This window comes from Suncus etruscus, chromosome 13, assembly GCF_024139225.1.
Source record: "Suncus etruscus isolate mSunEtr1 chromosome 13, mSunEtr1.pri.cur, whole genome shotgun sequence".
Lineage (NCBI taxonomy): Eukaryota > Metazoa > Chordata > Mammalia > Eulipotyphla > Soricidae > Suncus > Suncus etruscus.
In genome coordinates, this window is record NC_064860.1 from 11,479,708 (window position 1) to 11,505,684 (window position 25,977).

A 25,977-nucleotide genomic window follows, 5' to 3' on the forward strand; every position below is an offset into this window, starting at 1 on the left:
GGCAGGTCATTTATCTTGCAAGTGCCCGACCCGTATTCAATCCCAGACATCCCAAATGGTCCCTCGAATGTTGCCAGGAATTACCCCTGAGAGCAGAGCCAAGAGTAGCCCTTGGGCACTGCCAGGTGTGGCCCCAAAACAAAGCAAAACAAAACAAAACAAAAAGACCTCTGAATTGCCAAAGCATTCAGGGGAGATTGGGGTGGGGGAGGAATATGTGAATATGGGAGATTTTTCTTTTCCCAAAATTAAATCTTTCTTTCAAGCTACACTAACCAACAGTGTCGTACTGGGATAAAGATAGTCTTGTACCCAATGAATATAATGGAAAGCTCAGAGACAGATCCATTTATAAGGCCAGCTAATCTTTGACAAAGGGTCTAAGATGCATTAAAGACAAAAATTAAGCTAATTCTACTTGATGAAATATAGGTAAAACCTTCACGACATTGACTCTCTAGACAGCTTTAATAATTCAGTATCACTAGATAAGCAAACGGAAGATAATGGAGCTCAGCAAATCAAGAAGCTTCTGCATCACAAAATATACTAAAACATATTTTTAAAAGACAAAGAACTAGAAAATATTTTGCCACAACTTTCCAAGAATTATTACCCAAAATATATGGGAAAATTCTTTAACCATCGGGGAAATGCAAGACAGAAATACAATGAGAAATCTGAGGCTGAAACTCATTAAAAAGAACAAAAACAAAAAGTTTGAAAATCATTTGCTTCAACCCTTTTGGAATACAATATGGATACTAAAAAGCAAAACAAGACAAAACAAATAAAAATCAAGGAACCAGAGAGACAATACTAAAAGTAAAGCACTTGCCTTGCACACACAACAACCTGTGTTTAAGCCCCAGAATCACACAAGTAACATCAGGAATAATCTCTGAACACAGAGCCAGAGTAAAATTGAGCAAGGCCTAACACTACCCCAAAACATATATCTAGCTATTTTACTTCTTAGCATTTATCCAAAAGGTCCAAAGCATCTTTTCATCAAAGATGCCTGCACTTTTTTGTTCATTGCAGCACTATTCACAGTAGACAAAAATAAAAAATAGTCCATATTTTAAAACAAATGTTATTTAAACTGGTGTGTATATATATTCATATATTATATTATATTAATTATATTATATTATATTATATTATATTATATTATATTATATTATATTATATTATATTATATTATATTATATTATATTATATTATATTATATTATATTATATTATATTATATTATATTATATTATATTATATTTTACTGTATAGATAGGTACAGCTTTTATATATATGTATATATATAGTGAAATATAATTTGGCTAGAAGTTCAGACATACATACAAGTTGCAGCTCTGTGGATGAAAATGGTGGAGATTATCATGCTGAACAAAGTCAGCCAAAGAGCAGGACAAAATACAAAATCACTTCTCTCATATATGAGGCACAGAGAATTATAGTAAGAGGATAACAAATCGCCCAAAAGAAGCAGTGGTGTGAACTAGTCTACAGAACTGAGTTTAAAATGGCATAGATAAGGCCAGAAAGTATTCAGGCAGAACCCTGAGACAATGGTGGAAAGAAACAAATGCTCTGGGGAAGAAAAATTGACTGTATAAAAACCCGACATAAGCAGCATAGTAAATAACGATGACTAAAGTAATTTTCTTCATTAAAAAAAAGGAAAATTGGGCTGACCATATTAAAATTCAACTTATTTACATAAAAATGGAAATTATATATTAGCACCTTATGAACAAAGATTAGATGAAAAAAAGCTAAGTAAAACACTACAAAATAAATCAAGCTATATATGAAAATATTATTCATTAAAATTATCTTAATTCATTTCCTGTATTAAATGATGGCCTAATGTTATAAATATTAATATAGCTCAGAACTCTTTGGGTTATGAAAAACTATCTCATTTGGGATAAGGACTTAATTTAATTAAACATATATTTATAATAATAACTAAAATTCAAAGTAGGAATACAGTCTCTTCTCATAATGATTAAAACCACAATAAGTTGCTCTTCTTTACCCACCCACTTGGCAAATCATGCCAAATGTTGGCAAGGATGGGACTAAACTGGAACTCTTAGATACAATGCTTTCAAGTTGTTTATATCCTTTGGAAATAATCTGGTATTATTTAGCGGATTTTAAGTCACAACAATTTCATTTCACTCTTGCACATGTACACCAGAAGTCATATAAAAATATTCATGAAGAACTAAGTCCATTACCAAGCTTCTTCCTGGCTGGGGAGTTTCTTTTCTTTTCTTGCCATTTTCCTTTCTAATAAACATTTCTTGTCCTTTTTTTTTAATTTTATGAAGAATTTGTAATAAGACACCAGTTTTTATCACTGCAAATAAAAGAATTTAACCAAATATAATCAATGGGAGAATGGTTAAATAAAAATTTTCTAATTGATGAAATCTCCTACCAGTTAGTATATAAGTACTGTGCATCATTAGATATAGCAAACTTTGTTGAAAGGCAAATTGAAAAAGTATAAAACTATTTTTAAAAGCTAATAAAAGAAGGGCAAAACAATTACTATTTACCAAATGCAATATAATTGGAAATATAAACAAGATTCTAATTTCCCACACAGAAGGAATAGTAGTGAGAAAAGAAAAAAAAAGCACACTTCACAAATATTGATGTTCGGGAGATATAATACAGCAAATAAGGCACTTAGTTGCCTTGAATGTAGCCGGCACATTTTAACCTCCAGCAGCCTACAGAGTACCTGGAACCATCATGAGTGATTCCTGAGCTCAGAGCCAGGAGTAAGGTCTGAGCTCTGTCATGTATGGCCCCAAACAAAAATAAAAAATTGATATTATTTGCAACCATTGAAAGATGGCTGGATGGATATTTGCCATTTCAACATACAGATATGATCCTTTCTGCATTGATAACTACCTCATCATTCAAGAATATAAAAATCCAATGTGATACATAATTTGAAATCTGGAACCAACTTAAAATCCTAGTTGTTATAAGCAATCAATGGGCTAATATTGGTTATTTAAAAATATATAATAAAATCCTGCACTTTGAGACAAAATTGGATGGGATTTTCATTATGCTCTGTTGAATAAGTAAGAAAGTGACAGTTACCTGTGGATTTATTCTCATGTGGAGTATAAAGAGCAAAGGCAAAGAGCCTGCAAAAAGCTTATGCTGGACTTGCAGTGACCAAGTTTAAGAATAGAGTAGGGAGTGTGTTAAGTGGTCTTAGTTTCCTAGTGAAATGACACCAGAACTTTTGAAGTGGTACCAATCATTCTTAAACACACTGAAAGCTGTGAAACTATTTTCCTAAAATTCTATGTGATTACAAACCAATGAAATCTAATTTTTGAGGTGGGGGCACAGCTCGTGATGCTGAGGGAGGTTACTCCTGGCTCTGTGCTCAGAAATTGCTCCTGGCTTGGGGGTCCATATGGGACACCAGGGGATCAAACTGTGGTCCGTTCCTAGGTTAATGCATACAAGGCAAATGCCCTACTGCTTGCACCACCACTCCAGCTCTGACAATCTAATTTTAATAGAATGTCATTTGAGTTGATATGTAGAAATGTTTTTAGGATAAAATAGAAAGAACATAACAGGAAACGAAGCTTAGCAAGTTAATTATTTCCATCTTAACACTTAATACATATTTGTTGGTGTTTTTCTTTCTGATACTTAGAGTACATGGTGGGCAATGCAGGATTTTGTACTGTAAAAGTCTAAGACTTACAAGACTGTTACTCCTTATTTGTAGAATCTTGAATTTTCATTCCTTCATTTGTAAAATAGAGGTAATAGGACCTAATTCATCAAGTACCTGTATTAAATGAGCTAACAGAAAGTACTAATAAACTCAGTGCTTTAATAATTATTCTCCTGATTTATTTATTTAAAATGTTCTGTGTGTATTACGGTAGGTTTTGGCCATTTGATGAAGCAACTGATGACACTGGCTGATGGGCACATTGTGTTGGCACTGGAAGGAGGACATGACCTCACAGCCATCTGTGATGCATCAGAAGCCTGTGTGAATGTCCTTCTAGGAAACAAGGTAAACACCCAAGTCCTAAAAACAAAACAAACAAACAAACAAACAAAAAAACAAGCAAAAAGCAAGGATAAAAGGCTAGAATTGTGTGCATACATTATCTTTTTCATAAAACAATCTGAGGGAAAGACCAGTCCTGAAAAAAAATAGTAGTCTTATCTACTCAGTGTGTACAATGTTGTTCTTAAAATGTTAAGAATTTTGTCAGTCTCTAGGTAAGATTTACCTCAGTCATGTTATTGATGAACTCAATAAATAAAGGTCATTCCTAGAAAAAGTAATAATCCTATACTTACTCAGTGAATGAGCTAGAACATTAAAAAAGAAACATTTCTTGAAAATTATTTCTTGAGCTCGTCTGTTATTTTAAGGTACAATTAAAAATAAATTTATGATATAAGTATGATATACAATGCAATGTGCTATTATAAAACAATTTCTCCAATAAGGTCTTAAATTAATCACTGTGCTTAACTGCCATGTCTCCAGAATGATATATATATATATTGGTTTTTGGGTCACACCCAGTGATGCTCAGAGGTTACTCTTGGCTATGCACTCAGAAATCGCTCCTGGCTTGGGAGACAATATGGGATGCCGGGGGAAATAACTGTCATCCGTCCTAGGCTAGCTCATGAAAGGCAGATGTCTTACCACTTACACCACCGTTCTGGCCCCTGATATAGCATATAATTAGCCATTATTTATTCCATGGCGTGTAGGTAATATTTTCATGACCCTGACTATTGTTCATAAAACTGTCATAAAGTTTGGAGTAACAGTAATTTTATTACTTTAATTATATCACAAAAGTCAGATTGGGTTAAATTTGTAACTTCTTGAAGAAGTTGCTACTATTTTTTAGTGGCTGTATCAGTGTACATAAATTATCCTATAGCAAATGGAAAATATGCAGTCAAATCCTTTTCAAAAAGAAACTAGAAAATGGATTTTTTTTTTTACTGTTCTCTTAGCTCAAGTGAATAATGATCAAGGAGAGTAAAATAGTTTCTGCCCCTTCTAAAAAAACTGTTTCATTCTTGTAGTATTATGAATGAATAAAAGAAAATGAATAAAACCTTGTCAACTCTGAGATTTGTAATTTGGGAATGAATGTTTAATGTAGAAGCCATAAAGTTGGGCTACCAGCATATGAATATACTCTTCCAGAGATATCGAGTAAGTTTTAGGGTGAGTTTGTTTCATTGTTGGAATGTGTCAAAGGAAAAAAGGCAAGAAATGTACCCATCACCTTTTCATATTCTATAGAGTAAAACACAGTGCTGGTTATTTAGAAGCAAAATTCCTGAGGATTTTGATGAATAGTCAAATCTTTCCACAAAAATATTGGGTAATACATACTGTTGCTTAGGGAATTGCTATGAGAGTTACTCTGAACCCATTAAGAGGTATTTTTTGTTTTGTTGTAGTTCAGTAGGAATCATGAATAGAAATGCCAACACCATTTTGGGGTGTGAACTGAAAGAACCTGGGCTGCTAATTGGGGCATAGGAAACCTCCACTCCTTAGAAAGTGTAGGAGCTCAGGATTCCCTCCCAAATATATGTTATTGTAGAGGGGATTTGGGTTAATAGTAATGGTATGTCTTGGCCTTTTGTGTCCAGTGGACACTTATGTACTCAATTGTAAAAATCACTGTACTCATTTTAAGAATTTTTTTAAAAAAAAATAGAGTAGAGAAATAGAGTAAGTCTGTGGGAGAAAGGAAATTTGGCAGGCTCTTGTCCTCCAAAAACTGGAAATTGAGTTCCCATACGATCCAGCTATACCACTCCTAGGGATATACCCTAGGAGCACAAACATACAATACAAAATTCCCTTCCTCACATCTATATTCATTGCAGCACTATTTACAATAGCTAGACTCTGGAAACAACCAAAATGCCCTTCAACATGTGAATGGCTAAAGAAACTGTGATATATATACACACAATGGAATATTATTCAGCTGTCAGGAGAGATGAAGTCATGAAATTGTCCTATACATGGATATACATGGAATCTATTATGCTGAGTGAACTAAGTCAGAGGTAGAAAGATAGATGCAGAATAGTCTCACTCATCTATGGGTTTTAAGAAAAATAAAAGACAATCTTGCAATAATTTTGAGATACAAAAGAGAGGAGGGCTAGAAGTTCCAGCCCACTACATGAAGCTCACCACAAAGAGTGGAGAGTGCAGTTAGAGAAATAACTACATTGAGAACTATCATAACAGTGTGAATGAAAGTGGGAAGTAGGATGCCTGTCTAGAGCACAGGAGGGGGTGGGGTGTGGATGAAGGAGATTTGGGACATTGGTGATGGGATTGTTGCACTGGTGAAGGGGGGGGGGTATTCTTTACATGACTGAAACCCAACCACAATCATGTTTGTAATCAAGGTGTTTAAATAAAGATATTAAAAAAAATTTGTCCAGTCTTAAAAACACTGATATGCAGTCTTTTTTTCAGTCACCATTTATGAGTTTTCTACAGTTACAGAGAGGAAAGAATTCATTTTCAGAAATAAGTCTCTAAAAGAATGAGGCAACCTATTAAATGGAATGCAATCAGAATGCCTCTGAACTTGAATTAATATTGACAAAGATCATTTTAGCATAATGTAACTAAGTTATATAGTTTTTATCACTATAACAAAGAGTTGAAATCAAATTAGTATAATGTTCAATCCTTGATCATGGCAAGCATTTGGGTCAATTAAATGAAATATATGTGATTGAATATTTATAACTAAAATAGTAATATTTGTAATTGACATGTGTCTATATAGTAATCAATATATTTATTGTACATAAAATATGTAGAAGTATTGTGACCATTTATATTTTGTAATTTATATAAAATTCAAATCTGAATTTGTGTATGAAATAAGAAAAGAAAAAATAACCTTAAAATGGCTTTGGTAAAGCTTGGCAGTGAACAACAGTCTGAGCAATACCAAATCCTCAGGCTCTTGCAATGATGCACTGGCACTGGCAGGTTACCAGGAATTCCCAGGAAAAACACTGGAATTCTCTTGGGAGATCTTCAAGAAGTATTATTATTTTTTTTACTTTTTTTTGTTTGTTTGTTTTTTGGGGATGCTCACACCCAGTGGTGCTCAGGAATTACTTCTTCTTGGATCTGAGTTCATGAATCAATCCTGGAAGTTTTCATGGAACAAAATTTAGTACTAGGGATAGAAGTTGGGCTAGCACACATTATTGCTCTGGTCCCCACATTTAAAAAAATGTATCTCTTATTTTTGCATATATTTTTGAAAACTGAAAGGCAGCTAGATCCATATATTTCAGCAAGTCCATAAGATTGGCCTAGAAAGACCCTAAGAAAGACTTTCATATTAACATCATTCAAAAATTCTGTGAGCAAATAATAACTAAAATAATATTGGGGATTTTATTTTGGCAATAAGAAGTATAAATAAAATTTTATTCTATTATATCAGATAATGTTCAGCTATTCTGCCTACTCAAGAACATTTTACAGTCACCTGTATTTTAAGTTATTAATTTGATCTTGTATTTAGACACATTTTAGGGAAGCATTATTATTGCTTATTATTTTGACTTATCCTGTAAGTTGTGCATATTGATGTTTCATATAAATATATGATATTGAAATTGGCATGCCAAGTTTACTCAGTAGCAAAACCCAATTACCTCTCAAAATATTGGGGAAATTATGGGTTTCACAGCTTTATATGTGCTATTCCAATGATCTGCTCTTGGTTCACTTTATTTCTAAGGGAGTATTTATATTGAGGATGATGTAAGATTTCCTATCATTTGTTATTTTTAAGAGATGATTGCAATTCTAAACAGATTCAAGGAAGTTGGACATAGTTTCATGTCTTTATTATTTATGAGTTTACTATAAAAGTGTCATAAATGCTGTTTGTGGTAATGTTGTCTTGTCTGCCATGATTGAATTATGAGCTATTCCTTAGATCAAATAGGCTGTTTTCATAGGGCAACTAGCAATATTAGAAGATGTCACTTACAGAAAGGGGGATATAAAAACAAAGATGTTACCTAATTAACAGTTTATAAATTGTACCTTCCAGTATCATTTTTACAAATACCAATATCAGGGTATATAAAAGGATAAAGGTCTCATTGGTCAATCACAATAATTCCCATTAGTGTGTGTATATATATATATATATATATATTGCAAAAGTATTTAATAAGTAATAACTGAAATTATCCTTTTGACTGTGTCAGTTATTTTTTACCATCTTGATGTCTTTTAGTAAATCTGATATATTCAAATTGGATTTAGTTGAATCTGAATTATTAAGATCAAATTTAGTTGCTATCATAGTCTCAATATACTTTTTTTTTCATTAACTCTTTCATTGCTTCACATACTATAAAATTATTCACCAGGAGACAAAGAAAGAGGGATTTAAATAATCTATGACTTTGTGTAACTTATTCTGTTGTAATTTCTTACAGTTCAACAAAAGTACAAACGGTACTAATATCTTAAGGGTAATAATGGGATTATTGAGCTTTGAAACACAATTTTTGTTTCAAGTCTATTAGTGTATAGGAAAATAAAAATAATAAGTTTAAAATAAAAAATAAAACTGTGTTGTACATTATAGTCATATATATTTAAATAAATAAAAATATCTGGGCCAGAGTGATAGCATAGTGGGCAGGATTTTTGCCTCAGAATCTTATGTGGTCCTCTGAGATTGCCAGTAGTGATTTCTGAACACAGAATCAAGAGCAACTCCTGAATGCCACAGGGTGTCCCCCACCAAAAAAATAAAATAAAATAAATGAAAATTTAATTCTTGAAATTATTTAACAAAGATCTCTCAGGTTTATTCATAATACAACAAATAATCCAAAACCCAGAATTCTGTATTTTTCCAGACCAGAGACTTATAATTTCATAGCTACATTGAATGTTTATATTTCATTCTTTTAGAAAAAATGTATAATTTATATTTCATTTACCTGACTATTTTTAAAGGTACATATATATTTCATAATAGTTGTGTGTAATAAGCTCTAGATAAGAAAATCTAATATTTTTCTTTCAGATATTCATGATTACGATTTTAAATTCTAAAGTATTCCCCAAATTCCCTTTGCATGTGACTAATAAGGCAATTATTATTAACTATAAGGGATTTTTATACAAATAACAGACTATTGTAAAGTTTGAACTTAAAACATTGGCTGAACTCACTTAGGCATCTCAATACTTAACATGAAATAGAACTCAAATTAGGAAACTCAAAATTAGGAAACTCAAATTAGGAAGGGTCTCTTTGAGGGACTCTGCACTTTGTCAGATGTATTTATTCATGTGTAGAGGATTAAATTTTATAAATATTTTGCCAGTTTTTTTAAAATGGTATTTCTTTTCCTTGTTGTTCTTGGCCAGGATCATGTCACTACAACAAACTGCTGCTTCATATGGCTTATTATCAGCAGAATAATATGTATTACATAACCCAAAGGAATTGTCAAATCAGCAGGAACTTTTGGATCTGCATCTCAGTTTAGATTCATAGATGGGTACCCAACACTTGATTTTTAAAAAACTTTTTCTGTGTATTAACCCAAAATAGACATTTTTCTTTTTAAATATTTTTATCGTAAAAGTGATCTAGTTAACAAAATATCTATTTTTTAAGAAATATGCACAAGCTCAGTCAAAATAATACACTATTGGATTAAAACTAATTTGAGTATGGTACAGGAAATTCCTAGAGGCAACCGATTTTGAAGTCATACCAGAAATCCATTTTTTCTTTTCCTTGGCTAAGTTCATAAACTTAGTTTTATCAGTCCAATCATTGTATGATGAATATTTTTGAACTTCTTCAATGAGGCACTAAGAAGCACCAATTTAGCAACTTAAAAACTAAAATAATCAGCTAAACGTAAAAGAATCATTAGGTTGCCTGGAATATCAGATCTATTTAAGTGAAAAGTCACAGCCTTTTGAGGATTAGGAAACATTCATGGGGGTCCCAGAGAATCTAATTTTGGTCATTTGTGTTTGTAATGGTTGACAAAGAATTTCACAGTTGTTCTACAGCCAAATTTGCCTACTGTTATGCAAAGCCAATTAGCAACACCCTAGGTTGTATCCTCTAAGAAAATTTCCCTAGAGGTGAGAAAAGTTTAAGCACTGACATTCTGATAGAACTGAAAACAAAAACATTGAAAAGCTTCAGACAGGTAAAAGAAAAGCAGAAGACAAGTAGTAATAAGAGCCTTGGGTAGAGAGATAATGGAGAACATGATCATTAAAAGACCACCTGTCAAAACATGATAGTTTTAAGCTTGTTAGAAAATAAAAACAACAAATTGTTATAGACATGAAAAATAAGACATATTAAGATGCTGCAGCTTCTTGTATCGAGCCTCACTGCGTATATTTAAATCTATAATTTAACTTTGATTTCTGTATTCTTCTTGAGGTTTGCCTGCAGAATAACTTCCTTTCTTCCTTTCCTCATGCTTCTCTCTCTCTCTCTCTCTCTCTCTCTCTCTCTCTCTCTCTCTCTCTCTCTCTTTCTCTCTCTCTCTCTTTCCCTCTCTGTCTCTTTCTCTCTCTCCCCGCTCTCTTTTTTTCTCCCCCCCCCTAGAAACAGTAGTTAAACTTCATGACTGAAAGTTAACAAGCTTTCCAAGATGTCTCTTTTCTTTAAAACTGCTGGTGAAATCTCTTGAGTTGGCTCTAGGAAGTGTTGACAACCACCTGTGAAGTCATCTCTTGAGATGCTATTGTCCTTGTTGCTCCTCAGGGAGGTTGTTTATATTTGATTTAAAATAGGACAGCACATTTTCCCTCTTTTTCATTCTTTGAATTATGTATGGCTGAATTCATTGGGGAATTGGTGTGAATCTGGGAAAGCTTAGACTCTCCTAAATAGTACAATTCATGATGAAAAACTAAGTAAAGGGAACATGTGTAATAATCCAGAATATTTTTATGATCTTCTTATTGACTTTAAACCTACCACATTCTGAAAGAGAATATATGGATAATATAAAGAGATAATAAAATTATTTTTGGAAAATATTGCTTGAAGGTATTTCTCACTGTAGATGTGTCCTGTGAAGTTGTATTTCTTTTTATCAACTTGGCTTAGGAAAAGAAAGTCAAATGAATTGTGGATTTCTTTGGGTTATCTGTTTTAGAAAATGCCAGGTAAAGTTGAATTTACCTGGAAGATTTAAAATACATAATATTCTATGTATGTTTAGGTTTAGTATTTTTATAAAGTGTTAAACATTTAAAATGGGGGCCTAAATTCTGAATACAAATAGAATAATTTTCAATTTAATTCTTAATAATAAAGTAAACCTCATGACTTCCATTTACCTGATACTTTATTTTGTGGGCATTTATGAATCATTTAGGTTCTTAATAAAAAGTTTAGATAGAAGCAAATGTAAAAGAAAAATGTTGGGGACTGGAGTGGTAGCAGACTTGCCTTGCACGCAAACTACATGGGACAGATCTGGGTTCAATTCCTGGCATCCATATGGTCCCCCCAAGCTTGCCAAGAGCGATTTCTGAGTTCAGAGCCAAGAGTAACCCCTGAGCACTGCTGGATGTGGCCCACAAACCAAATAAACAAACAAATAAAGAAAGGAAGAAAAGGAAAAATGTTGGAATTTTGGTATGTAGTGTAAAACCTTTGCTTTTTTCAATACGGATGTAAGAATATTTAAATGAATGAAATAATATTTACTCGCGGTCTTAAATAAAAATAAAATATTGACAAGCTAAAGTCAATGGAAGAAGTATCTATTATAAAAGAAATGGATGTAAATATATTAAGATACTTATAATAATCTTGGATGACTCTATTCTAGGTTTTCTTATTTTATTTATGGCAAAGTAAATTATGAGGTTAGATAAGTAAAATTGGATAAACTTAGAAATTGAAAATTTGTGAAAAACTATAAGAACTTGACCATGAACAAATTAATTCATGTTTTGGAATTTAAAAAATATATGAATTGTAGGTGCTACAGCGATAGTGCAGTGGTAGGGCATTTGCCTTGGGCATGGTTGTCACAGCATGGACCACAGTGTGATCCCCGACGTCCCATATGGTCCCCCAAGCCAGGAGAGATTTCTGAGTGCATAGCCAGGAATAACCCCTGAACAACATCAAGTGTGGCCCAAAAATCAAATATATATATAGATAGATAGATAGATAGATAGATAGATAGATAGATAGATAGATGTAATTAAATTTTAAAGAAGGAGGAATGTCTAACGAAAGAACAAAGAGGCATTAAAATAAATTTTAAGAGCAATTTTCTTAAATTACTAAAAATGACGCTCCATCAATTACTTGTTGGAGCGAGCAATTACTATGACTTTTGAAAGCCAGTTGTGAATTCTCTCTGTTCAAATCTGATATCAGTCACAATAGATTGGTAGAAGTAACCATAGACTACTTAACAACACAGAGAAAAGAAAATGCTACAAATTACAGTTATTTCTTGATGGTCAGCTCTTAAACACTTAACAGCTTTACACTGCTACATGATGTGAAGCATCTTATCTTAGCAAAAAATATTCATGTTTGAACAAGAATATGGTATGAACCTCTTTTTAAAGAACAAGGGAGGGAGAAGAAGAAAATTGGGTCTGGAGCGATAACACAGTGGTAGAATGTTTGCCTTGCATGTGGCTGACGCAGGAGGAAATGGGTTGAATCCCTGGTGTCCCATATGGTCCCCAGAGCCAGGAGCAATTTCTGAATGCAGAGCCAGGAATAATCCCTGAGCATCACCAGGTGTAGCCCCAAAACCAAAATAATAAAAAGAAGAAAATTATCAGATTAAAAGAACAGAAAACAAAATATCAAATGATGGTAAGAAGGCCAATGACTTGCAAAATTTTAAACTTTGTAATAAAAATAAGATAGATTTTTCTGACTAAAATACATGAAACTTAAACTTCTTAATACCCCTTAAGATCTAAACCATGGGTTTGCATTTGAATTGAGCAAACTTCCTTTCAGTGTCACCAAAACTTCAGTTAAATATAAAAAATATTTTCTCTCTATTTGGAATTTTCTGTGTGATATCTACTTTCTCATTCTTTGATAATTGCCTCAGTGTTAGACTCATTTACTAATAGTCTGAGCTATTTTATTAATTGCTTTCATTATCTTATTCAGCCAGCTTTTATACTTTCTTTTAATTTTTGAGTTTAATTTTAGTTATTCAGTCAGTGCAGTTTTAATGGTGTTATTATGGCAAAGTTTACACAGATATATGCCTTGGACTGATGGTGAATGTAGGCATGCTTTTTCATGGTATTTTATCTTTTATCCATTGGCAGATACATGGTGCAACTTACATTTCTTCTAACTCTACTTATAAACTTTAATAAAATTTAATACAGAACTATAATACTGACCATTGTAATCATTTGAAACTAGTCGTCATTTCCCTCTTAATGTACTTAAGGAATTCCTTTATTATCTCAGGAAAATTTATCTCCATGATTGTTTTTCTTCTAGTTTTCTCTTCCGGTTTGTTGCATATAAACATAGATTTCTATCTTCTTTTATTATATGATGTTTATTTATTACTTGTAATATCATCCTTTATCATCCACAATAAAACAGGATGCAAGAGCACTCAGACTGAATAATCTAAGTAGTCTGTCAGTGAGTTGATTATTAATAGAATTGATCCTGGTTTATATTTTTCCCCAATATTTTTGCTCAAAGATTTGAATGCCTTCAAATCAATATAGGTTATTTTGAAAATGACCTATGAATCACCATTTGGGAAAAATTATAACCAGATTTATTTAAACAATTAAATTAAGCACATAGAAATAATTGCAGACATCTCAATGACAATTATTTAAATAAAAGTTGATTTTTATCCTCCCAGTCCGTCCACGCTAGGGAATTGGTGATATTTCATTAGCAAGGAAGATCAGGTCTAATATAGGATTCTGTTTCCTTTATCCTTTTGGTCTTCATTATCATATTTCTTTAAAGCTTCATAGAATCTTTGACCTTGGCAAATAAATACATTTTTGCTCTTTTTTCTCAATTGTGTTCTATATTGTAAGGGCATTTCTCTTCACTTTGTAAGTGAATTCGTAATTTAAAACTATGTGCTTTACTTATTTTTGTTGCAAATCCTGTTATCTCACTTGGTTTTTAGAAATGCCATAAGTAAAAAACATAATCTAAAGAAGCAAATTTAGTCAATTTATAACCTAGTTATAAAATATTTTTTAAATATTTTAATATAAAATATTTAAATATTTAACTGTAAACTATTATAATCATTCAGAAAACTGCTTGAAACATGACTATACCATTCAATGAACCTCACACAAAAATGACATATCTTAGAATATTCATCACAAATAAGGTAAATAAATTATGTCAGCACTTCAGTGGATCACATAGTTCCTTTTCTAAATATTCCTTTCATCTGTATTCAGATTACTAATTATTAATAACTAAGTTTAAATTTAAATTTAAAATTTTAACTTGAATTGGGAGAGACTATTATTGTCGCCTGTGCTTGTTTCTCTACTGTTCTTTTCTTGAACCTCTCCTGAGTGGGCCTAGCAAAATTGCTCTTCTAGAGTTGCCCAGACCAAAAAGCCAAGGAAGACTGGGTACCTGAATGAAAACCAGCTATCAGCAGTAACTTGCAGAAAGGCAAACCTCTTTGTCTGTGAAGTCAGGCAGGAGTAATCTGGCCCTGCTGTGTGATTACAAATTGGGAGAGGCTGTGTGTGTCGCCTGTGCTTAGTTCTCTACTGTTCTCCTGAACCTCTCCTGAATGGGTCAAGAAGGGTCCAGCAAAATAGTTCTCCTAGAGGCTCCAGAAGAGCATGGCCGCCTGCTTCGCTTCACGGCTGCGCACTCTTTCTAACTTATGAACCCCACCACAACATGCAGAAAAATATCACACTACAATTGTGACAATGGGGAAACCTTGCAGACAAACACCATGCACAGAGAATGAAGATAGCTCAAAAAAATACCAACCATCTGATTAAACTCTCAGATAAGGTGTTTAGAATAGAAATATGGAGGATCCTCCTGGAAATCAAAGAAAACATAGCTCTAGCTATCTGAACAGAATACAAAAACAGAAATCATAAAACTCCAAACAGAAATAATAGATCTGAAAAACATAGTAGCTCAATTGAAAAACTCAATGGATAGCCTTTCTAACAGAGTAACAGCAGCTGAGGACAGAATCAGTGAACTGGAAGATCAAATTCAAAACAACTCAATACAGCATAAGAGATTGGAAAAAATCCTTAAGGCAAACGATCAGACAATGGAAAAACTACTCAAGGAAAGTGAACAGATGAAAATAGAAGTCTTTGATAAACTCAACAGAAACAACATAAGAATCATTGGAGTCCCAGAGGCCCAGAAAGAAGATCACCAGGAAGAATCAACAGTCAAAGACATCATCACAGGGAAACTCCCAACGCTAAAGAATGCATGCAATAATATCCTGCTTGCACATCATAGTTACAATGACGAATCGCACAGATAGAGATAGAATACTGAAAGCAGCAATATCAAAAAGGGAAATTACATTCAAAGAAGTATCCTTAAGCCTTACAGCAGACATGTCACAAGAAACTCTCAAGGCCAGAAGATAGTGGTGGGATATTGTGACAAGACTGAATGAAATGGAGGCTTCACCTAGAATACTGCACCCAGTCAGAATCAAGTTCAGGTTTGAAGGAAGGATGCATAGCTTCATGAATAAGCATCAGCTCAGAAACTTCACAGATGCAAAACCAGCCTTAAAGGAAAAACTGAAAGGTCTACTTTAAGAAAAGAAAGACCAACAGACACACAAACTTATACACAAAGACATTGAATTCTATGACAATCATCTCCCTCAATGACAATAAAATAAATGCACCAGTTAAAGGACACAGAGTGGCGAAAGAATAAAAAAGATGAACCCAACCTTTTGCTGCCTACAAGAAACATACCTGAATAGTCAGAACAAACATAGACTAAAAATCAAAGGCTGGAGAAAAAAACATCAAAGCAAACAACACACTTTAAAAAAATGAGTGGACATATTAATATCAGATAACACAAACTTTTTACTCAGAAAAGTTTTAAGGGAAAATATGTACAATTTGTTATAATCAAGGGATATGTAAAACAGGAAAAATCACTTTCCTAAACATATATGCACCTAATGGGGGACTGCAAAGTATTTAATACAATTGTTGACAAATCTGAAAGAGGACATCAATAATAACACAATAATTATGGGAGACCTCAACATGGCCCTGTCACCACTTGACAGGTAAAACAGACTCAAACCCAACAAAAATATACTATCTCTGAAAAGAGAAATGGAAGAAAAAGGACTAGTATACACACATACATACATACATACATCATACATATATATATAAACACCCTTGAACAGCTAAAGCAATCTTTGGGAAAAGGAATATAGGAGGCATTACTTTCCCCAAGTTTAAACTGTATTACAAAGCAATAGTTATCTAGCATGGTATTGGAATAAAGACAGACACTCAGATCAGTGGAATTGGCTTGAGTACCCCACCAAGAATGTTCCCCAGATATACAATCACCTAATTTTTTATAAAGGAGCAAGAAATCCTAAATGGAGCAGGTAAAGCCTCTTCAACAAGTGGTGTTGGCACAATTTGCTAGCCACCTGCAAAATAGCTAACTCAGACCCCAGCTAACATCATGTATGAAGGTAAAATCTAAATGGATTAAAGACCTTGATATCAGACCTGAAACTATAAGGTATATAGAACAACGTGTAGGTAAAACACTCCATGACATTGAGACTAAAGGCATCTTTAAGGAGGAAACAGCACTCTCCAAACAAGTAGTGAAAGCAGAGATTAACAGATGGGAATATATTAAGCTGAGAGGCTTCTGCACCTCAAAGGAAACAGTTCCCAGGATACAAGAGCCACCCATTGAGTGGGAGAAACTATTCATCCAATACCCATCAGAGAAGGGGCTAATATACAAAATGCACAAGGCACTGATAGAACTTTACAAGAAAAGACATCTAACCCTATCAATAAATGTGGATAAGAAATGATTAGTCATTTGGATAAAGAAGAAATACAAATGTTCAAAAGGTACATGAAAAAATGCTTCACATCACTTATCATCAGGGAGATGTAAATCAAAACAACTATGAAGTACCATCTCATCCCACAAAGATTGGCACACATCACAAAGAATGAGAACAAGCAGTGTTGGTGGGAATATGGAGAAAAAAGAACTCTTATCCACTGCTGTTGGGAATGCCGTCTAGTCCAACCTTTATGAAAAACAACATGGAAATTCCTCCAAAACATTGATATTGAGCTCCCATATGATCCAGCTATATCACTCCTAGGGATATACCCTAGGAACACAAAAATACAATACAAAAATCCTTTCCTCACACCTATATTTATTGCAGCGCTATTTACAATAGCCAGACTCTGGAAACAACCAAGATGCCCTTCAACAGACAAATGGCTAAAGAAACTGTGGTACATATACACAATGGAATATTATGCAGCCATCAGGAGAGATGAAGTCATGAAATTTTTCTATACATGGATGTACATAGAACCTATTATGCAGAGTGAAATATGTCAGAAGGAAAAAGATAGATTCAGAATAGTCTCACTCAGACATTCTTGCAATAATTTTCAGAGACAAAGAGAGGGTAGGGTGCTTGCCTTGTACCCAGCCAAATTTGATTCCACATCTGGAATCTTATGTGGTCTCCTTAGCCAACCAAATGTGATTCACAAGTGCAGAGTCAGGAATAACCCATGAGCATCTCCAGTGTGATTCCCCTAAGGCCTAAAAGGTAATTATTATTATTATTATTATTATTATTATTATTATTATTATTATTTAGACTGAAGAGATAGTAAAGAGGGTAAGGAGCTTGTCTTACATATAGACAGCCCAAATTAGATCTCCAGCATTCTATACCATGCTCCAAGACTTACCAGGAATGATCCTTGAGTTGAAGAGTCAAGATTAAGCTCTGATGCACTGCCAAGTATAACACCAAAACAAAACTAAAACATTATTTTAAATATTTTAGTGTTGCACTATATAGATCACACATTTTTTCAGAAATTGTACAAATATTGTGTACTTTCAAAATCTACTTTTTAATGTGTATATACAATTTATAATGTATTTTTTAGTGTTTGCTCTGAATATTCAAATGTTTTTGGCAGGAAACAGAATTTAGTGTTCAATTTTCTGATCCGTTTTTTCCAATCTATGTCTTTTAATTGGTAATTTTATTCTCTGAATATTGAGAGAGATTATTGTAATGATGTGCCATGATTTGTGCAGTGGTTTTGTTTGTGGATTTGTCTTACCTTAAGGTTCCAATTTCCATTGTTATTTTAAATTTGTTTTTGAGTCTCTAAAGTTTTTTTTTTTTTTTAATATGGAATGCTTCACGAATTTTCATGTCATCCTTGCGCAGGGGCCATGTTTATCTTCTCTGTATATGTGCTCTGAAGCGAGCACAGTCTGTAAAGTTTTTGAGCTGTTGATTATACATGAAGCTGTTTAGTACCCCATAATACCTGAATCAGATTCTAGCTAGGATAAATATTTTTGGTGAGTCATTCATTTCATTGAGGTTTTTCACTATCACTTTCAATTTTATGCTAATCTTTGGCATGAATGTTTGTTTGTAATAAATCTTCTGTAAATCTTCAGGGCTTTTCTTTAACTGTAGCTTCCTCTTTTACCTTTGTTTTCAGTATTTTATCTCTATCTGTGGTTTTCTTCCTTGAGACTAGGATATACCTTGTGGTCTCTTTTAGCTGGTACTCTTCAGGTGACCAGAATGTGGGCACATACATTCTTCAGCTTGAGAACTTCTCAGAAATGATGTCTTTAATTCTTGCTTCTTCATGGTGGTTTTTTTCCCTGGCTCTCTGGGACCTCAATATTTTATATTATGCCTGTTGAATTTATCTCAGAGCCTTATTTTTATTCATTTATTTTGAGGATATTTTTCATGTCCTTCATTTATTTTAAGACCATTTTATTCCTTTGATGTTATCTAGCTCATCTTTTAGCTCACTGATTTTTGTCCTCAGTAGTTGTTACACTTGGATTTTTTTTAAACTTTATTTATTGATTGATTCATTGATTGATTGGTTTCTGGGCCACACCCAGTGGAGCTCAGGAATCCTCCTGGCTCTGCACTCACAAATTACTCCTGGCAATCTGGAGAACTCTATGGGATACCAAGAATTAAATCAGGTCTCTCCCAGGTTGACTGCATGCAAGGCAAACACCCTACCTATCTCTTCAACCCCAGAGATACACTTTTTTTTTTTTTTTTTTTTTTTGGTTTTTGGGCCACACCCGGCACTGCTCAGGGGTTACTCCTGGCTGTCTGCTCAGAAATAGCTCCTGGCAGGCACGGGGGACCATATGGGACATCGGGATTCGAACCAACCACCTTTGGTCCTGGATCGGCTGTTTGCAAGGCAAACACCGCTATGCTATCTCTCCAGGCCCCAGAGATACACTTTTATATTAAAGATATTTGTATTCTTTTCTATTCCAAATAAAAAATATTTAATATATTAATTTTTTGAATTCTAAGACAAAAATTTTTCCCAAAGTGTTGCCTGTCTATTTACAGAAATATATTTTAAAAAACTAAACTGATTTTCATTATTTAAATGAGCTGATTTAAAGAATGTGAAAGTAGGGCCCGGAGAGATAGCACAGCGCGTTTGCCTTGCAAGCAGCCGATCCAGGACCAAAGGTGGTTGGTTCGAATCCCGGTGTCCCATATGGTCCCCCGTGCCTGCCAGGAGCTATTTCTGAGCAGACAGCCAGGAGTAACCCCTGAGCAATGCCGGGTGTGGCCCAAAAACCAAAAAAAAAAAAAAAAAGAATGTGAAAGTAATTCACAATATCATAACAGCCATGATTTTTATGATGTATAAAACACCTGTAGTGATTAGGAATCCATACACATCTTAATTATATTAATAGGGTAATGCAACTTTGTAAAAAAGTAAAAAAATAAACTTTTTCCATATCTAAAAAATTGTATAGATATATAAGTAACAGTTGCGATTAAACTCTACCTACTCTCTACATAATTAAGATTTTTGTGTCAAGTAATTGTGTTAGTTTCTGTTTGACAACACATTAGGCGTTGACATAATAGCACAACAGTGACACAATGCGTGATTTCTTCTATCTGCTTCATATGACTGCAGTATGTGCATGTAAGAATCATATGGTTCACATATATTACTTCTTTTTATATCTTTTAATCTGATATTGGTGTTTATTAGACTCAAGAGCCAATATTTTAGCTATAACTTATCAGGCAAACTAAATACATGATACAGCTCTACCCCATAGACTTTATTGCTTCAAATTTATAAAAATTACTATTTATTTAATATTATTTCATTACAGTTAGTTATTAGATTACTAATAAATGACCAATACTCATAAATATGTATTAAAATCATTGCTTCCATAAGACATTTTAGTACTTATAATTGTGAATGATTGAATTAACAAACTCGAGAAAGACAACTCAATTCTGTGGTCCCTCTATACAAGGCTCTAATTTTATGAAAACAGACTCTAAATGCTGTTTGCTTTCTTGCCAACTGAGAATATTACCCATTGCCTTTTCTGTAGAGCTACCCAAGGAAAAAATAAAGAGCCTACTTTGAGACTTTCTGAATTCAGCTCTGTCTGTGTGTATACCCTCAAAATGAAACAAATTGGGGCAATTTACTGAAGGTTAAGTCTCCTAAATATCATTCCCCTAAAACATGCAGGGAAATGGTTTGGGAGGCTTAAATTATCAATGTAATTGCCTTAATTCTCTAGTTTGCTTTTATAAGTAGACACAACTTTATCGTTTCTAACTGCCTATTGCAAATTGGAGGTTTGGGGTTGTTTTTATTTTTAGTCCCAATACCCTGAATCACGTTTACTTGCTACATAACTCAGGTGTTAAAAATAGCCCACTAAATTCAGTGTGAGAGAGTTCAAAAAATGAGGTTATATACTAATGATCTGCCTGTAGCTTGCTTTCCAGTAGCAAGCATCTTCACATTTGCCAGCATTTTTTATTCTAAAGCTCAAAGTATAGTTTTGAAGAAAAAAATGCTGATTTTATCTTTTAATTCTTATATGTATTTATCTTCTTATTCTTACATATTTTAACTTTCCATCTTTTAATTCTTATATGTATTTATCTTCTTATTCTTACATATTTTAACTTTCCATCTTTTAATTCTTATATGTATTTATCTTCTTATTCTTACATATTTTTTTTTTTTGGTTTTTGGGCCACACCCGGCGGTGCTCAGGGGTTACTCCTGTCTGTCTGCTCAGAAATAGCTCCTGGCAGACACGGGGGACCATATGGGACACCGGGATTTGAACCAACCACCTTTGGTCCTGGATCGGCTGCTTGCAAGGCAACCACCACTGTGCTATCTCTCCGGGCCCATTCTTTCATATTTTAAGTTTCCAAGCCTTATGTATATATTTTAGCTTACATATCTTATGCTTCCAAGCCTTTTATTTGGAAAATCTACCTGATTTCTCTTTTAAATGTTTTTCTCTAAGTCCTGATGCAAAGTAAAGAAAAAGATTTGAAGCAAGGTCGTACAACCCTATTTAACTCTTAACAGTTTCCAAGTGACTTTCCATTCATGATTCAGTAGTTACTCAAAGTTAAGAAGGTGTTACTAGGATAACATTATCCCAAAGATACTCTCAGCATAGCAGATTTTTATTAAAATATTATTTTAATCGCTTTTACGGATTTATGATTACACCATCTTTCATCAACACATTTTTCCTTCTTGCCAAACCTGTGTTGCAAATCAACCTTTTGATGTTTTAAAGGTTTTTTTTTTGGCAGCTAAGAAAAAAACTCTCTGAAAAGTTATATTTAGTGTATTTACTAAAGTGTAAATACCCTTGAGCTAGCACGTTGTCCTATGGCATCTGGAAGAAAGGTGCTGTTGTTTTAGATCCCATGATTGAAGTCTAGAATAATCAGTTCAGAGAGAATTTGGGAGTTTCAGGGGGGCTCAGGGATGCATTCTCTCACGTACTGTAGAAACCTGGAATCCCTGAGTATTTTTTTTCCTACAGATAAAGAGATATAGATGAGCTCATATTTTGTTACAAAACTCGTTCTATTAATTCCCATTTATAGAATAGGTTGGACATTAATTTTTATTTAACATAACTAACTTTTAATTGCCTTTAAAATTACTTTTTTATCATTAATTCTTTTGTGACTTTCTTTGTTTTCTGGATATATGGACAGCTATTTGTTTGCCAAGTACTCTTGCTCTGCCGTTCTTTCTGCTATACAGAAAACTACATCACTAAAGTATTCCCAAGGATGCATCATCAGATTAGTTCTGCCAAACACTCCATAAATTATGTAAAGCTCCTCTTCATTGCTTGTAAAGCAGGGTTTGCTGAGTTCCTCCATGAAAAATCAGTGTAATTCCACAGATCTCAATAGATTTGCAAAACAGGACTTTGTCATGTGTTTCCACAGGCACATCTGCATGGTTATGAATAAGAATAAAGTGGAAGCTCAGTGAACATTTAGTTATCTTCCCAATCGTTTCATTTGGCCATTTTATCTAGCATTTATTCAATAGTAATTAAATAAGAGCAGTGGTGTCCTATAGCTTTGTGCCATGAAGTGCCCCCAAAGTGAAAAATGGTTCAATAAAACAAAACAATGCCCCTGCGAGAGTATGAAAATGGACAGTCCACTTTTTGTCTACTTCCTGTAGACGTACCTACTTTCTATCTATTTTTTGTGCAACTTTCAAAGTTTGTGTTCAAAGCCCAGCTGCATATACAGACATGATGGAATTTACTTTATGAGGAACCTATAAAAATATACAAGTTACTCCCATTTTTAATGAATAAAACACAGATATCCACCTGCTTCTGCAACTTCATGAATTCATTTTGTTACCAATTAAAACAAAATCCTCTTGGAATTCAAATATATTGGTTGCCAAACACCACTCCCCCGAAGTGATCATACTTTCATAACTGATAATGACAAAAAGTTAACTGCTTCTTAAAAATTTTTTTGAAAAAGATGTCTAGTTTGACTTACTTCTGTTATCCTTGGTATCTGACATAATATTTTGCTCATATTATTATCTACTATTCTTGCAGCTGGAACCACTTGCAGAAGATATTCTCCACCAAACCCCGAATCTGAATGCTGTTATTTCTTTACAGAAGATCATTGAAATTCAAAGTATGTCTTTAAAGTTTAAACTTTTTTTTCTAATAATGTGAAAATAATTCAACTTATATTAGGAACCAGAAATCATGAAAAGCATATCTGACTTTTTTGTTTGTTTGTTTTTGTTTTTGTTTTTGTTTGGTTTCGGGCCACACCCGGTGATGCCCAGGGTTTACTCCTGGCTATGCACTCAGAAATCGCTCCTGGCTAGCACAGGCAAGGCAGACATGCATTACAGCTTGCACCACCACTTTGGCCCCTGACTTTTTCCATATGAAATTAATACAATTTACATACACTATACTTTCATACTTAAATGTGTTACTGTAGTTCTCTTAATATTGCAATCTTCCCAGAGACTCTAAATTTAGAATTTTGTTTTCTCTTATTTTCCAAGTAATTGTAATTTTCACATTTTTAACTCTAAACATTATCATCAAAAATAAAATCAATATAGAAGTTATTATGATATTAACTGCTCTTAACTAAGGGTACATTTGTGATCCAATAATTGGTTTAATTTGTCAAGAGAGGAATAAAATAAGCCAGAGCAATATAAACCAGCTTAAGTGGGTTAAGCACTTTCCTTGCATATGGCTGACTCTGGTTCAGTCCCCAGCATTCCATATAGTGCACTCAAACCCATCAGGAGTGATTCCTGAATGCAAAGTCAAGAACAGTCCCTGAGTACCATAAAGTGTGATCAAAAAACAAACAAACAAACAAAAAACACAGAAACAAAAATAGAGGAGGGAAAAGTCAAACAGAAAACCTCACTCTAAAAAAAATTGACCTAAACAATGAAAGTCATAATATATTTTCCCCAATTTCTCCAAACTGGTTTAACTGAGTTATTATTTTGAGATAACAACATAAACCACAATAAAAATTAGCATGATGTAAATGGAGAGTTAAGAAAGTGGATTAAGAGCTTGCCCTGCATGTAGCCCACACTGGTTCTATTCTTGACAACCTAAAGCGTCCGTGAGTGTCACCCAGTATAATCCCTGAGCATAGCCAGGTGGCCCCATAACCCAAAAATGTGAACATCTTGTGGAAAGTCAAATGACAGTATTGAGTGTTAAATCCCTTACATGTTTATGTTTTGTATAATTCTGTTTTAAACACCACTGTACAACCCATCTTCCAACCATTTCTCCACACCTTAGCTTTTGGATGTTTGGAAATGTTTTAGAAATATGAATGCGATTGGGGCTTCATATTATGTATTTGTGTGAAGCTGTGAACATTTAAAGCCATAATATAAAAGCACAAAATTATCTATCACCTTACTTGATTTTATTCATGCCTGTAGTTATAGAATTAGTTTGTATTTTTCACTAAATTTGTAGTTATCTAATACACATATGCATTGACTATATATCTTTCTTGAATTAATTATAAGTTTAAAATATTTTTGAAGAAAAAAACACATTAACAAAACCTGGGCACATGGAGGGATCATACAGGGCTAATCACTTACACATGACTTAAACTGGCTTAATATCTGTCACAATATATGGAATGACCAGAAAGTGATGCCTGATTACACAGCCAGGAATAAACTAACCTACGTTGCTGAGCGTAGTTCAACCCTCTCACCATACAATAACAAGTGCAAGAATAAACACTGATTCCAAATAATCTGAGATAAAACTGAGATAAGAGAATATTTTAAAAAAGTAATCAAAGATTTGGGACATTGGTGATGGGAATATTGTACTGGTGAATGGGGGTGTTCTTTATATGACTGAAACTCAACTACAATCATGTTTATAATTAAATTGTATAAATAAAGATATAAAAAAGACAGATATAAATGACAATAATAATAATAATACTTGGGATTTTAATTGATAACTTCGTGCCTATAGTTGCTTGACGTGACTTTATTGACAGCTTAAATTTATTAAAAGTGGAATATAGTGCCTTTTTTAAAGAAAACAACAGCAAAAAACCATAAAGTTTCATAAATTTTAATGTGAAATCTTGTGATAATATTCATTCTGTAATTTCTAAACATTGTGGATAGGATAAGAGACATTAGTAGGGTTATTTCAGATTTTATGTAAAGGAAAAATAAAGTGGTCTTTGATAGCCTTATCAAATTGTCCACATGTAATCTAATGTACCCCTCATATTATCAATATTATAAAAATGTGTTTTAATATATTCTACTTTGTTCTCAGCATTCTTTTTTAGCATTATCTACATAGTTTTTTCCCCTAAGGTATACATAAAAGCTCAGGTTCCTTTGTATTCTTATCAAATCACATTAAAAATCATTACTGAGAATTTACCACATGTTGATAGTTATAATTTGATGTTATGAAGATTGTATTAAGTAATATGGGAGAGCTTATGATAAGAAATTTACAGCCCAATGAGTAACAGACAGTCAAATACACAATTCCAATATAGAGTCATGCCAAAATTTACTCTTCGAGGATTCTTCCATTTTGGATTGGAATCTCTCCTTTCTGCTGCAATATTCATTTTTATAAAATGCATTTGTTAAGAATTTTTTCATTTAATAATC

The 25,977-nt window shown here is 33.3% G+C and overlaps 1 protein-coding gene and 1 pseudogene across 1 annotated transcript in view; one reads left to right on the plus strand and one right to left on the minus strand.

Moving 5' to 3' along the window:
- HDAC9 (histone deacetylase 9) overlaps positions 1–25,977 on the plus strand; it is a 950,572-nt gene that overhangs the window by 875,637 nt on the left and 48,958 nt on the right. Inside the window, exons 24-25 of the mRNA XM_049785709.1 lie at positions 3,962–4,095; positions 23,366–23,450. Coding sequence (XP_049641666.1) covers positions 3,962–4,095; positions 23,366–23,450 — 219 coding nt within the window. The remainder of the gene's footprint in view (positions 1–3,961; positions 4,096–23,365; positions 23,451–25,977) is intronic.
- LOC126026902 (uncharacterized) lies at positions 18,582–18,670 on the minus strand (annotated as a pseudogene).